Raw genomic sequence first — 12,288 nt, 5'->3', positions numbered from 1 at the left:
ATGAGAGTGACATATCTTTTCCATATATTCCTTAATTTCTTTCAGTAACATTTTGTAGTTTTTAACGCACCAGGCTTACTCCTATTTTGTGAAATTTATGCCTAAATAATTTTATTATTCTTGATACTATTGTCTATAGAGTTGTTTTCTTAATTTCCTTTTGAGTTTTTCATTGCTAGAGTATAGAGATAAAACTGATTTTCACATATTAGTTTTGTATCCTGAAACTTTGCTGAACTAATTTGTTAACTCTAAATTTTTGGGGGGAGTGAGTGGATTTCTTAGCCTTTTTTGTATACAAGATCACATCGTCTGCAAATGGAGGTAATTTTACTTCTTCCTTTCCAATCTAGATGCCTTTTATTTTTCTTGTTTAATTGCACTTGCTAGAACCTATAGTATAATGTTGAATAAAAGTGACAAGAATGGACATCTTTGTCTTGTTCTCAACTATTGGGGAAAACTTTTTAGTTTTTCACCTTTAAGTATGATGTTAGCTGTGAATTATTTATAGATGTTCTTTATCAGGTTGATGAAGTCCTGTGCTATTCCTAGTTTGTTGAGTGTTTTTATCATGATAGAGTGTTGGGTTTTATCAAACACTTTTTCTGTCACCCATTGAAATGATCATGTGGTTTGGCGGGGAGGAGTTTCTATTAACAGAGAAGGCAATGGCAACCCACTCCAGTACTCTTGCCTGGAAAATCCCATGGATGGAGGAGCCTGGTAGGCAGTTTATGGGGTCGCTACGAGTCAGACACGACTGAGCGACTTCACTTTCACTTTTCACTTTCATGCATTGGAGAAGGAAATGGCAACCCACTCCAGTGTTCTTGCCTGGAGAATCCCAGGGACAGGGGAGCCTGGTGGGCTGCCGTCTATGGGGTTGCACAGAGTCGGACATGACTGAAGCAACTTAGCAGCAGCAGCAGTTTCTATTAATATGATGTATCATACTGATTTTCAAATGTAGAACCAACTTTGCATTCCTAGAATAAGTCTTGCTTTGTCATGATCTGTAATCCTTTCTATTTGTTTCCAGGTCCTATCTGCCACTGTTTGATTGAAGATTTTTTGCATCTACATTCATAAAGAATGTTGGCCTATAGTTTTCTTGTGATCTCTTTGTCTGGTTTTTGTATCTAAGTAAAACGGCTCTCATAGAAATGAGTTGGCAAGTATTCCTTCCTCTTCTTTTTTTTTTGAAGTTTGTGAAGGATTGGTTTTAAAATTCATTCAGTATTTGATCGAACTCACCAGAAAAGCTATCTGGTCCTAAGCGTCTCTTTGTGGGAAGTTTTTGATTACTAATTAAACCTCTTTACATGGTATAGATTTTCTATTTCTCCTTAAGTCATTTTCAGTAGTTTACATCTTTCTAGGAATTTGTCCATTTCATCTAAGTTACCTAAGGTATGCAATTGTTCATAATATTTCTTATCCTTTTTATTTCATAAGGTCAGTAGTTCTTCCCTTTTCATTTCTAATTTAGTAATTTGAGTCATCTTCTCTTTATTTCTTATCCAGTCTAACCAAGATTTGTCAATTTTGGTGATCTGGTCAAAGAACCAACTTTTGGTTTTGTTGATTTTTTTCTGTTGTTTTTCTGTTCTCTATTTCATTTATTTCTGCTCTAATTTTTATTATTTTCTTCCTTCTGCTTGCTTTGAGTTTAGTTTGCTTTTTTGTTTCTAGTTTCTTCAGATGGAAAATTAGGTTATTAATTTGAAATCTTCTCTTTTTTTTCCTAACATAGGTGTTTACAGCTATAAATTTCCCTCTAAGCACTGTCTTTGTTGAATCACCTAACTTTTGGTATGTTGCATAATTATATTCATTCATTGCAAAGTATTCGTTTCTAATTTCTGTTGTGATTTCTTCTTCTTCCTATTTGTTATTTAGGAGTGAGTTGTTTGATTTCCACATATTTGTGACTTTCCAAATTTTGCTTCTGTTATTGACTTCTAGTTTCAAACCATTATGGTCAGAAAAAATACTTTATATAATTTCAGTCCTTCTAAATTTATTTAGACTTAATTATGGTCAAGCATGTGGTCTATCCTAGAGACTGTTGCATGTATATTTGAGAAGAATGTGTATTCTGCTTTGTTGGATGGTGTGTTCTGTAGATATCTGAGGAGTCCAATTGGTTTATAGTGTTATTCATGTCTACTCTTTTGTTGTTGCTCTTCCACCTCCTTGCTGTATTGTTTTTGAAAGTAGAATATTGAAGTCTACAACCATTACCATTTATTTATCCCTTCAGTTCTGTCAGTTTTTGCCTCATGTATTTTGAAACTCTGTTGTTAGGTACACGTATATTTATAATTGTTATATCTTCTTAGTGGATTTATTCTTTTAACATTATAAAATGTCCTTTGTCACTAGTATCAGTTTTTGCCCTAAAGCCTATTTTGTCTGATGTTAGTATAGCTACTCTAGTGCTCTGTAACTAGTTTGCATGATATGTTTTTCCATTCTTTTACTTTCAGCAGACTTGTGTTTTTCAATCTAACGTTTATCTTCTAGAAGCAGCATATAGTGGAGTCATATATTTTTTAAATCAATTTTGCCAATATCTGCCTTTTAATTAGGATGTTTAATCTATTTACATTCAGTATAGTTACTGATAAGGTAAGATTTATGTCTTCCAGTTTGTTATTTGTTTTCTACTTGTTTTATGTCTTTTTTCTCCTTTATTTCGCCACTGTCTTTTGTCATATTAGATAATTTAATTCCCTTGTCATTTCTTTTACTGTATAATTTTGTACTATTTTCTTACTGTAGAGATTATAGTTAGCATTTCAATTTAAAATAATCTAGTTCAGATTGATATAACTTAATTTCAATAATATATTAATACAAAAACTTTGATTCTATATAGCCCCATTCCTTATTTCTCCCTCTTCATATTGTTACTGTCATAAAAGTTACATCCTAATAAATGGTATGCCCATCAGCACAGGTATAAATTATTGCTTTATGAAGTTGTCTCTTAAATAGGGGTAAGGGGAAGCCGTTTTTCTTGAGTAAACACTCCTTGGATTGATGCAAGCCATTGGTTAATTTCCAGAGTTCCAAAAAAGTTGACAGTATTTTTGCCAGTTTTCTTGTTTCTTTTATGAAGGCGAGAATTTTCAGAGTTCTTTAACCATTTTCTTTTAAAATTACTCTCAATGTACTTTTAACTTGTATTTTCCTTAGATGAAGTTAAACATCTTTATTATGTCTATATTTCTTTTTGTGTGAGCTGTAGGTATATATCCTGTGACCATATTCTATTAAGTATTCGTTTTCTAATTGATATGTAGGAGTCAGGGAAATGAGCCCTCTGCCTTTTTAGAGAAATGAGCCCTCTGCCTTTATATGGGTTGCAAAATTTTTTCTTATTTTGTCTTTTGACTTTCATTTATGGTGTTTTGTCATAGAGGGAAAAGTATCTTAATTTATCTTAATGTGTCAGTTGTAATGTATCTATGAATACTTTTATGGCTTCTGAGTTTTGTATGATATTTTAAAGAGCTTTTCTCTCTAAGATTGTTCTAACTATTCCCCAATGACCTTTCAAATACTTTGTAAAATAAATTTTATCAAAATATAATTTATATGCAGTAAGGTACGCCTATTGGATAGGTTTTGACAAATGTATATACCGTGTAACTACCACAATCATGATGGAGAACATTTAATTACACCCAAAAGTTCTTTCAGGCCCCTTTATAGTCATTCCCACTCCTCCACCACTAGCACAAAATATTCTTATTTTGTTATTGTCTTTTTATCGTCTTATTTTGTTATTGTCTTTTTATCTGTGGTTATTTTCCCCTTGTTGTTTATTTCATCCATCTTCTTGAGTAAGTTAGCTAACACTTTATTTCAGTTTACTTCAAAGAATAAACTCTTTTATTTATGTATTAGTTATGTCATTTTTCTCCTTTAAAATTAACTAGTTGTTTGAGTAAGATGCTTAATTCTTGTTAAGGGTGTTTATTTTCCTCTGAGAGCTTCTTTAACTGAGTTCCAAAGGTTCTAATGTGAAGCAGTCATCTCACCATGTCATTTGCATTTACTTTGTTTTTATAAATAAATGAAATTTATTTTAGTATTTTCATTTTAGAAGTTACTTTTATAACTGTGACTCTGTGACTATAATTCATAGACTTGCTGTCATAGGCATTGATGGAGTTAATATATTTCCCTTTCCTCCTTCAGTCTTCTCTACCAGTCAACTGATTATCTTAGTATTTTCATTTGCATTGTTAAATATACTTCTACTTCTGTCAGGTTCTGAAAAGTTACATTCAGACCAATTATAGACTTTATTCTGCCCTCCCCCCATCTTGCCTTCCCACCAGGAAAGTCCCCAGTCACCTTAGCCAGGGTAAATGAGGGCTTAGTGATTGGTGGGGAGCTGCTGCCTCCACAAGGGACAGAGTAAATTTAGGTTCTGTCACAGGCTGAGACTCTATCAAAGGAAGCCCAGAACATCCTGCCAGAGCTCCCTGAAAATAGCATTACTAGGCTTACACAGCCCCTGCCTGTCTCTTCGCCTCATGTACCTAGACTAAGTTTAGGGCCCTTCAGATGGTTCAGACCGTGAAAACCTCTTTTTGCCCAGTTCTTCATGATTGTAAAAGACTGGATTCCTGAGCACCTCCTCTTCTGCATCTAAGTCTCTCATCTCAATATGGACAAATATTTTCAAACAGTTTGAGAAGAAGTCATGGCAGAAACCTTAAAGGCCTTCCTATACCCAGCCTGGATTAGCTTTCGTTTACACTTAACTGTGGCCACACATTTACCATTTATTCCTTATTCCCCTACCTGCATGCCTTTTCTTCACTGGGCTCTTCCCAGGCTCAGAGTTAAGGGAACAGAGCTACCAGAAGACCACACAGTTGAGAAAGAGCCAACTCTTATAAAACTGATAAAGATCTTTTATCTCCTGGTGCTTGAAAACCCTTTGTTCTACCAAGGAATAGGCTTGGTATCTATTTCAGTTTTTGGCCTTACTCCTGTTTCCTTTTAACCCCATCTCTCCTACCCTATCTGTCCTGAGCCCCCTTTGTGCTCTGCTAAGTCACCTCAGTCTTGTCCAACTCTGTGCGACCCCACCAGCCTTCTCTGTCCGTGGGATTCTCCAGGCAAGAAGACTAGAGTGTGTTGCCATTTCCTGCTCCTGGGGATCTTCCTGACCCAGGGGTCGAACCCATGTCTCTTACATCTCCTGCATTGGCGGGCGGGTTCTTTACCACTAGCAGCACCTGGCACTGATGAATTATCCTCCTCCTCCCATCATATGTGTCACATCATAAGATGTCACTTGTTTACAAGATATAAAGCAGAAAACAGGAGATTTCTATCTCAAGCAAATGAATCTATACTCTCAAGTGTCATGATAAAGGCAGGAAATGCTTTTGAAGAAATCCCCCCTCACGCCTGTTAAATCAGACTGCATTGTAGGAGTCTGACCAGGGAGGGAAATCATTTCCCCGCTGGCAGGAGAGCATTAGAGCACAAACTCTGGACCAGTCTTTTCAGTTCACGAGCAGTCAAACCTGGGCCTTTTCATTCCCTCCCAAGCATCAAGAGCTCATATATTATCATATAGAGTTTATTTAGTTCTTTGGTGTAATGGCAGAGGAACTAACATGGCTAGTTTCCCGGGACATGGCTTGGCTTCCCAGGACACCTCAGGCATTCCAAGTATCACTTACCAGGTCAGAAAAGTCAAGACATTAGATCCTAAAGATCTGATAGCCTAAGGATCTAGAGCATGGGTTGCATGGATGGCTACACAAAACCTGGGGCTTATCTGCGGGTGTACAGGATGGTGACCAGCTCAGCTGGGTGGAGCCTGACTATTAGGCGGCTCCTGGGCTGGCTCGCAGGAGGCTCCTCCACTCTTGCCCATTCCAGGGAAGATGACTGTAGCGTATGTCACAGGCTTGGAGCTGATCTCAACCTTAGGAGGCACAGGGGGCACACAGGGCGGGTCTAGGGCTAGGAGTTTCCCTGACAGGGAATCAGGAGGAAGGTTGGTGTAAGTGGTATCATCAAAGGAAGGTGGTGAGTCAAGCTTGACATATGGTACATCTGATGGCAAATCAGCAGCCAGTCCAGAGTCACTGATGTGGTGGACCACTGAGGAGGGAGCCTATAACAAAAGCAGGCCGGTTAGGCAAAGAGAAAATGCCTCCCTCTACCCCGGTTCCTTGAGGTGGGAAGTCCAGGATCACACTGGACCGTCTCCAGAATCCTGAGTATGTCTGTGGGCAAGATGGCTTCACTGTGAAGATTTTCAGGCCCCAAGTATCTCCCTAAATCTGGGCAAGTGGATGGCAAAGTGGGAAAGTGGAAGACTATAGTTGGCAAGTTTACTGCATTTAAGAAGTGGGTTTGGACCTCATGTGGGTTCCCAGTCTTTTCTCCACCCCATCATCCCAGGACTTGTCAGTGAGTATGGTAGAGGGAGGGTCTAGGGAATTTGGCTGGGGGCTTGCAGAGGTTTCTTACCATGTTTGAGATTCCACTGCTCTGAAATTGTCCACCAACAGCAAACCTGTTTCCTGGTAGAACAGAAGCACAGACTGCTCCTTGTGCTGACTCAGTGCCTCCCACACATGCACTCTCTTCAGAACCCTTGGCAACCTCTGTTCTAGCCCATACTCAAACATCCCCACTCCCACCAGCAAAGTCTTCCCCTTCCATCTGCCCAGCCCCCACCCCCAGCCAGCCCCAGCCCCCACTTACTGCTTCCACAGCTCCCTTCATCCTGTCTCAACACTCAAGCTATCTCCTGAAATCCCCCACCTCTTCCAGCCACCTGTCCCCAGCGCCACTGTCTCACCCTCTACAATTCCTGTCTCTCCCCAGGCCACCTCCCATGGAATCTCCTCGCTGTCCTCCACCTTTCAGCCATGGGAATTGTAGGGCCTGGGGGCACTTGCCAAAGCCCATCTGTAGGGGGAGCAGACCTAGATTCCCAGCCTCAAATGCAGGAGTGGCTGATACAGGGCCGGAAGACCCCTGCTGGGATACGCAGGCGGAGAGCTGCCCACCTTTCCTTTTGGCCATCACAGCAAGCAGTACCACCGCCACCATCACCAGCAGGCCCAGCAGGAACACAGCACCCCAAATCCAGGGTCTGCTGAGACACACGAAGAAGGAAGTGAGCTTAGCCCTGAACCTGGTGGGGAGCTGCTTGGCAGGAATCCTGGAGAAGTGGCACAGAGGCACCATTCTTGGTGTGCCATGGTCGGGAGAAAGAGCTTTTTTTTTAATGGAATGAGGCAGGCAGACTCAAGCAGGGAAGAAGAGAGACACGTTATCAGGGTATCCTGACTGGAGATCTACTGGAATAAAGGGCTCAGTGCTGAACTGGGATAGAGAGGTATGCCTGTCTGTCTGCCTACCTGCCTACCTGTTGAGCAGTTCCCCAAGAGTGGAGAGAATTGTAAGGTTTCCTTTCAATTTAGTCTGGGGCTCTAAACAAGCTGTATCTGCATCATCACCCTTTCCCAGCCACCCACATACAATTCTTGTCATACCTCTTCTTATCCTGGCTGGTATCCAAAGGGCCGTCGCTGTCTACAGAGTCCAAAGAGGAGCTCTCACCCAGAGTCGCATCCTGATGGATCTCCTCCTCTTCCAGGGCAGGAGCTGAGGCAGAAGGAAGTCGTTACTGAGCACATACCCACCGAGAGCAGGGTTCAAGGGCTTGCTGAGAGCTGAGGGACTGGGGGAGGAGAACTGAGGAGGTCGGGAGTAAGAAACACAAAGGGGTGCTTGGGATATTCCTTAAGGGGCCTCTAATTCGCGAGGTCTAAGTCTTTATCTGATTGTGAATATGCTCACTGCTGCCAGCTCCCAACCTCTCCCTCTGAATTTCTTCTCCTTTTCCTGCTCCCCCTGTGCCTTGTCTCAATCAGGCTGCTTAGACTATGCAGAAAGCCCACTGTGTTATCTGTGCCCACTTCCCTACCCCACCCCAGAATAGGCCTCTCTACTCTGACCTCCTTGGAGACCTTGCTCCCAGCTCTCATCACTTGGTCTCTCAAGGGGCTTTGGCCCAGCCTACTAGACCTCTCTGCATACCTGCAGCCTGTGACCAGCCCTGCAGGTTGGCTGAGCCCCATCCCAAGCTCTGGAGGCAAGGAACATAGGGTCAGTCCTGAAATGACGGTGCCAACTGACACTTGCTGAGAGCTTTGGCTCAGACCCTGAGACTCAGTTTTGTGACAAGTTTTTTGTCATTCCAACAATGTGCTCAGCTTCTGTCTGTGGGACTCAGGGTTTGTTTCTGTCGGCCTGAGGATCTGCCTTGGGAACCCGGCAGTCCTCCTAGATCCTCTGAGAGGAGGGTCTTGCCTGGTCCTTAGAAATTCACCATTCCCACTCCCCACCCCACGCTAAACCAGGAACTGAGACACCATTGACCCCAGTCTTGCAGCATATGTCCTTATCTGGTTTTTAAAACCACTATATCCTCCCTGGATACTATGCTCTACCCATTTGCCTGAATATCCATCCTCTACAGCTCTTGGGGTCCCACACCTCAGATGTCCCACTGAGGGTACCCACCTCCCTGCCACCCTTTCCCAGTGCATTGTCTTGTGACCATTTGCCATTTAGGAAGTTCTAACCTTGAGGTGCTAGACCTTAGAGTGTCAAGGAAGCGGGAGAACAAAGGATAACCAGAGTTAACAGGAGCATGTTTATAATATGAGTAGTAATTGTGGACACAAGAGAGATTTCTAATGACAGCTTAGTCCCTCCTCATAACAGATGGAGAAAAACAGAAGGAAAAATGTCTTGATTTCATTATTTTGGGCCTTTGGCACAAATTACTTAAGAAAGGAATACTTGAAAAGGAAAAAGATGTCAACATCCGTAAGAGGAAGGCAGAACAGCCTGCTTCCTCAGGTAGCTGACCATGTTCCCAATAGAACAATTATTTTTTACAATATTGTACTTTCCTGAGGAATATTTAATACTTTTAAATGTTCTTTTAGTAAATATTTAGACATGAGAAAGTTATAGACTGTAAAAATGAATCCTGTGAAGAGTACTTTCTAAACTGAAATAGGGTGAGAATATTGACTGTATATTGATGAGACTCTTTCTGTTTTTAAAACTGAAAAAGTCAAAGGAATCCAGCCATTGAATGTACCCTGCCTGTTACATGAGACACATACTAGACACTCAGTGAAGACTTATAAAATAAGGTATAAATTCAGTAGTTTTTAAGCCATTAATCTTAAGCCTGGAACATATACCAAAAAATTAATTCCGGTTGATATGTCTGAATCAAAACTTTGTTTAAAACATTTCTAAGGGGGAAAAAACAGCATAGAGTATGTTGAAAATGCTGGATGAGGAGGCCAAGGCTCTGAATGGGGGAAGAAGGATGTGACTTCCTGTGGGGAGACCCACCCATGCAGGAGCGGAAAGGGGACTGCTCTTTGGCTGATTTATCTCAGACTTCTCACCCGGTTTGGCTTCCGTTCCCTGCAGAGCTGTCAAAAGAATATTGGGCATTTGGCCCATATTCCTCACCCACAAAGGCTCCCACCCACCAAGGACCCAAGAGCGGCAGGTTGGGACAGGAGGGCAGGCCAGGGCTGCTGGCCAGGCTGGGATAACTCACCTGCAGGAAGCACATCCAGAGTGACCCTGTGCACAGTCTGGGTTCCCGAGAGGCCCTCCACCACACAGGCATACTCGCCAGCATCCTCCTCCCGCAGGGCAAGCATCTCCACCTGGAGCAGGCCACCCCCCAGGTCTGTGAGAAATATGCGGCTGCCAGCTGGGACCCCGCGATTCACGGTTGATGTTACCAAGGGCTGGCATCCCTCTGGCAGGACCTGGCACCACACCTTTCGTGCCTTGACATCCTGGAGTCGGTAGTGGCACTGCACCAGGATGGAGCTCCCCACGGGCGCCTGCAGCAGCTCCGGGAGGCTGCCGGCCAAGCCCTGGCCTAGGGAAGGAAAGTTGAGGGAATGTCAGGCAGGGCACCTCCTGGTCCACGCACTGCCCAGGGGGTCAGGGGTCTAGAGGTCCACTTCTGGGCCTACACATGTAATTGTTTCCAGGGCAATGCCAATTATCCCTGGGCTTGGAGCAGGGTACATGGGGCCCAGAGTGCAGCTCCTTCTAAACCTTACCTACTAGTCCCAGGAGCAGCAGCAGGAGCAGTTTGGGGCCCATGGCTGGGCAGGGAGATGTCAGCTCTGAGGCTCGTCTGGGCACTGACACAGCATTCCCCTGGGGGCAGGAAATTTGGCCTCAGACACTCACGTGGGGCTCTCAGTGACCATGGGGTTGGGAAGCAGGCACTGGTGGGCCCTGCCATGGGTGGGGAGAAGGAGCTGTTCCAAGCTCTGGTTGGCTCAGTGCTCCAGATGGGAGTGGGCGAGGTAGAATGAGAAGGCCCAAGGAAACACAGAAGCCTGGGATCCTGGGGGCCCCTAAGGAGTGAAGTCAGGGAGGAGGATTATGGCAACCAGGGAGCATTAAAGAAAGGGGGAAGATGATCTTCAGGGTATTCCAAATACAGAATCTGATGATGCAGAGCTGTGAAGGAGGGAAGTAAAATGTCTTCCCCAGGGCCTGAGTCCATCTTAATTTTAAATTCTGTGTGAGTGCCCTACCCGAGCTGTCTGGAGATCATCCAGGAAGCCCCCCCTCGATGGTGCACCCTGGTCTACCTGTCTTCACTCCCTGTGCTGAGTGCTCCCTAGACACTTCCAGTGTGGGCCACGTTCTCCACTTCCAGGAAGTGCACTCTTGCTTTGATAATTAATTGGATATTGAACCCCCTGTACTCATCTCATTTTCATAGCTTTTCTGTCTAGGTTTCTTTCCTTTTTTTTTTTTTTTTTTTTAGTCCATTGTGTTCTGATTCCTGGAAGATATCCTCATATTTTTTCTTCCATCCCTTCTATCCTTGTCCTTCAAATTTTTATCCCTTAGTGCTTTTAGTTTACAGTATTTTTAATTCTCCAAGCATTTCTCATATATTATTTTTATTTCATGAATGCACTGTCCTCTCTGTTGGAAGACAGTTCTCTGTGAATATGTTCATGTTTCTGCATGATCGGGGCCTTCCCAGGAAAGGGCACTGACCGAGCTTTGTTCCAGGGAGACTGAAGAGCAAACGTGCCTGGGGAGTTAGAGACCATGTGTCAGCTCCAGAGAGACTTGCTTCCATCCTTCCCCTTCCTCCCTGGAAGTGATCAGTTTCTATTCCGAAGTAAAGATGTCTCTCTCTCCCACCAGAGAGGAAGATGGGCCAATGCTCAACGTGCCAGATGCTCTATATCAGCTCCAAGTCTCATAATTTGGGGTTCCTCTCCCATGACACAAACCAACTTCCTGCACAGGGTCCATCTGGTCCCCATTTGCATCACCCTGTGCAGAACTGGGGCTGGGGACCCCGCACAGAATGTGAGGGGTTAACCTGCTGACACCAGGGATACGCCAGTGCTCAGACTGGAGCAGGCCAGTGGGAATACCTGGGAGGACACACCAGGGATGCATCAGTGCTCAGACTGGAGCAGGCCAGTGGGAATACCTGGAAGGACACACCGCTCTGACCTAGATGCTCACGCCTGGTAAGGGCCCTGGAAAAACCACCCTCCCTCCTTCTGTCCTCCCTGCCCTCCTCCTCCCCTCTCCCTGCCTCCTCCTCCCTCCAGGAGCAAGGGAGTTGAGAATGGAAAACAGGGACCAGGAGCCTGAGAAAGCTGTGTTTAGCCGAGTCTCATGGACATGATGATAGGGAGACCAGCTGTTCCTGCTCACCTGGTGTGAGGGTTTTCTGGGGACACAGGACTCTCGGTGCTAACACTGGCAGAGTCTCCAGCCGACTGGACACCTGGGTCTCCCTTGTGAGTGATATGGAAGGATGTATGTCTGTCCTGCCAAGGCGTATCAGGCTTTCTTTGATTTCGTTGCAGAAAATTATTTTTTCTCTAATAAGCCAACCTGGGAGATTTGTGTGAGGAGGAGACCTGTCTTCAATATGTATTGAGTGCGTAAAACAGACAGTCCCCCACTGGGTGCCTGGGACAGAAGTGGCCAGGATCCAGAGAGGTGTCCTCTCACCAGGCGTTTGAGAAGAGGAAGAAAGCCAGTGCTTATGCGGGACCTACTATGTGCCAGACAGCTGGCCAGGGACTTTCATTTTATTTCTTTCAATCTCACAAAAACCCACCAAAGTAGGGTTGTTGGGGTTTGGTTTGGTGTTGGGATTTTTGTTTGTCTTTATGTGCAAGGAGCCTG

The 12,288-nt window shown here is 43.9% G+C and overlaps 2 protein-coding genes across 4 annotated transcripts in view; both read right to left on the bottom strand.

The window, feature by feature from the left end:
- The window catches only part of OARD1 (O-acyl-ADP-ribose deacylase 1), a 160,234-nt gene that overhangs the window by 75,833 nt on the left and 72,113 nt on the right, over window positions 1–12,288 (bottom strand). The gene's annotated exons all lie outside the window — the stretch shown is intronic.
- On the bottom strand, window positions 5,843–10,212 carry TREML1 (triggering receptor expressed on myeloid cells like 1). Its single transcript, XM_055571449.1, has 6 exons — window positions 10,170–10,212; window positions 9,650–9,982; window positions 7,551–7,662; window positions 7,062–7,150; window positions 6,517–6,569; window positions 5,843–6,157 (listed from the first exon to the last, which is right to left on the bottom strand). The coding sequence occupies exons 1-6, from the start codon at window positions 10,210–10,212 to the stop codon at window positions 5,843–5,845; spliced, it is 945 nt and encodes a 314-aa protein (XP_055427424.1).

The sequence above is a fragment of the Bubalus kerabau genome, chromosome 3 (genome assembly GCF_029407905.1).
Source record: "Bubalus kerabau isolate K-KA32 ecotype Philippines breed swamp buffalo chromosome 3, PCC_UOA_SB_1v2, whole genome shotgun sequence".
NCBI classification, from domain to species: Eukaryota; Metazoa; Chordata; class Mammalia; order Artiodactyla; family Bovidae; genus Bubalus; species Bubalus kerabau.
This window is presented reverse-complemented; position numbering and strand designations above follow the sequence as displayed.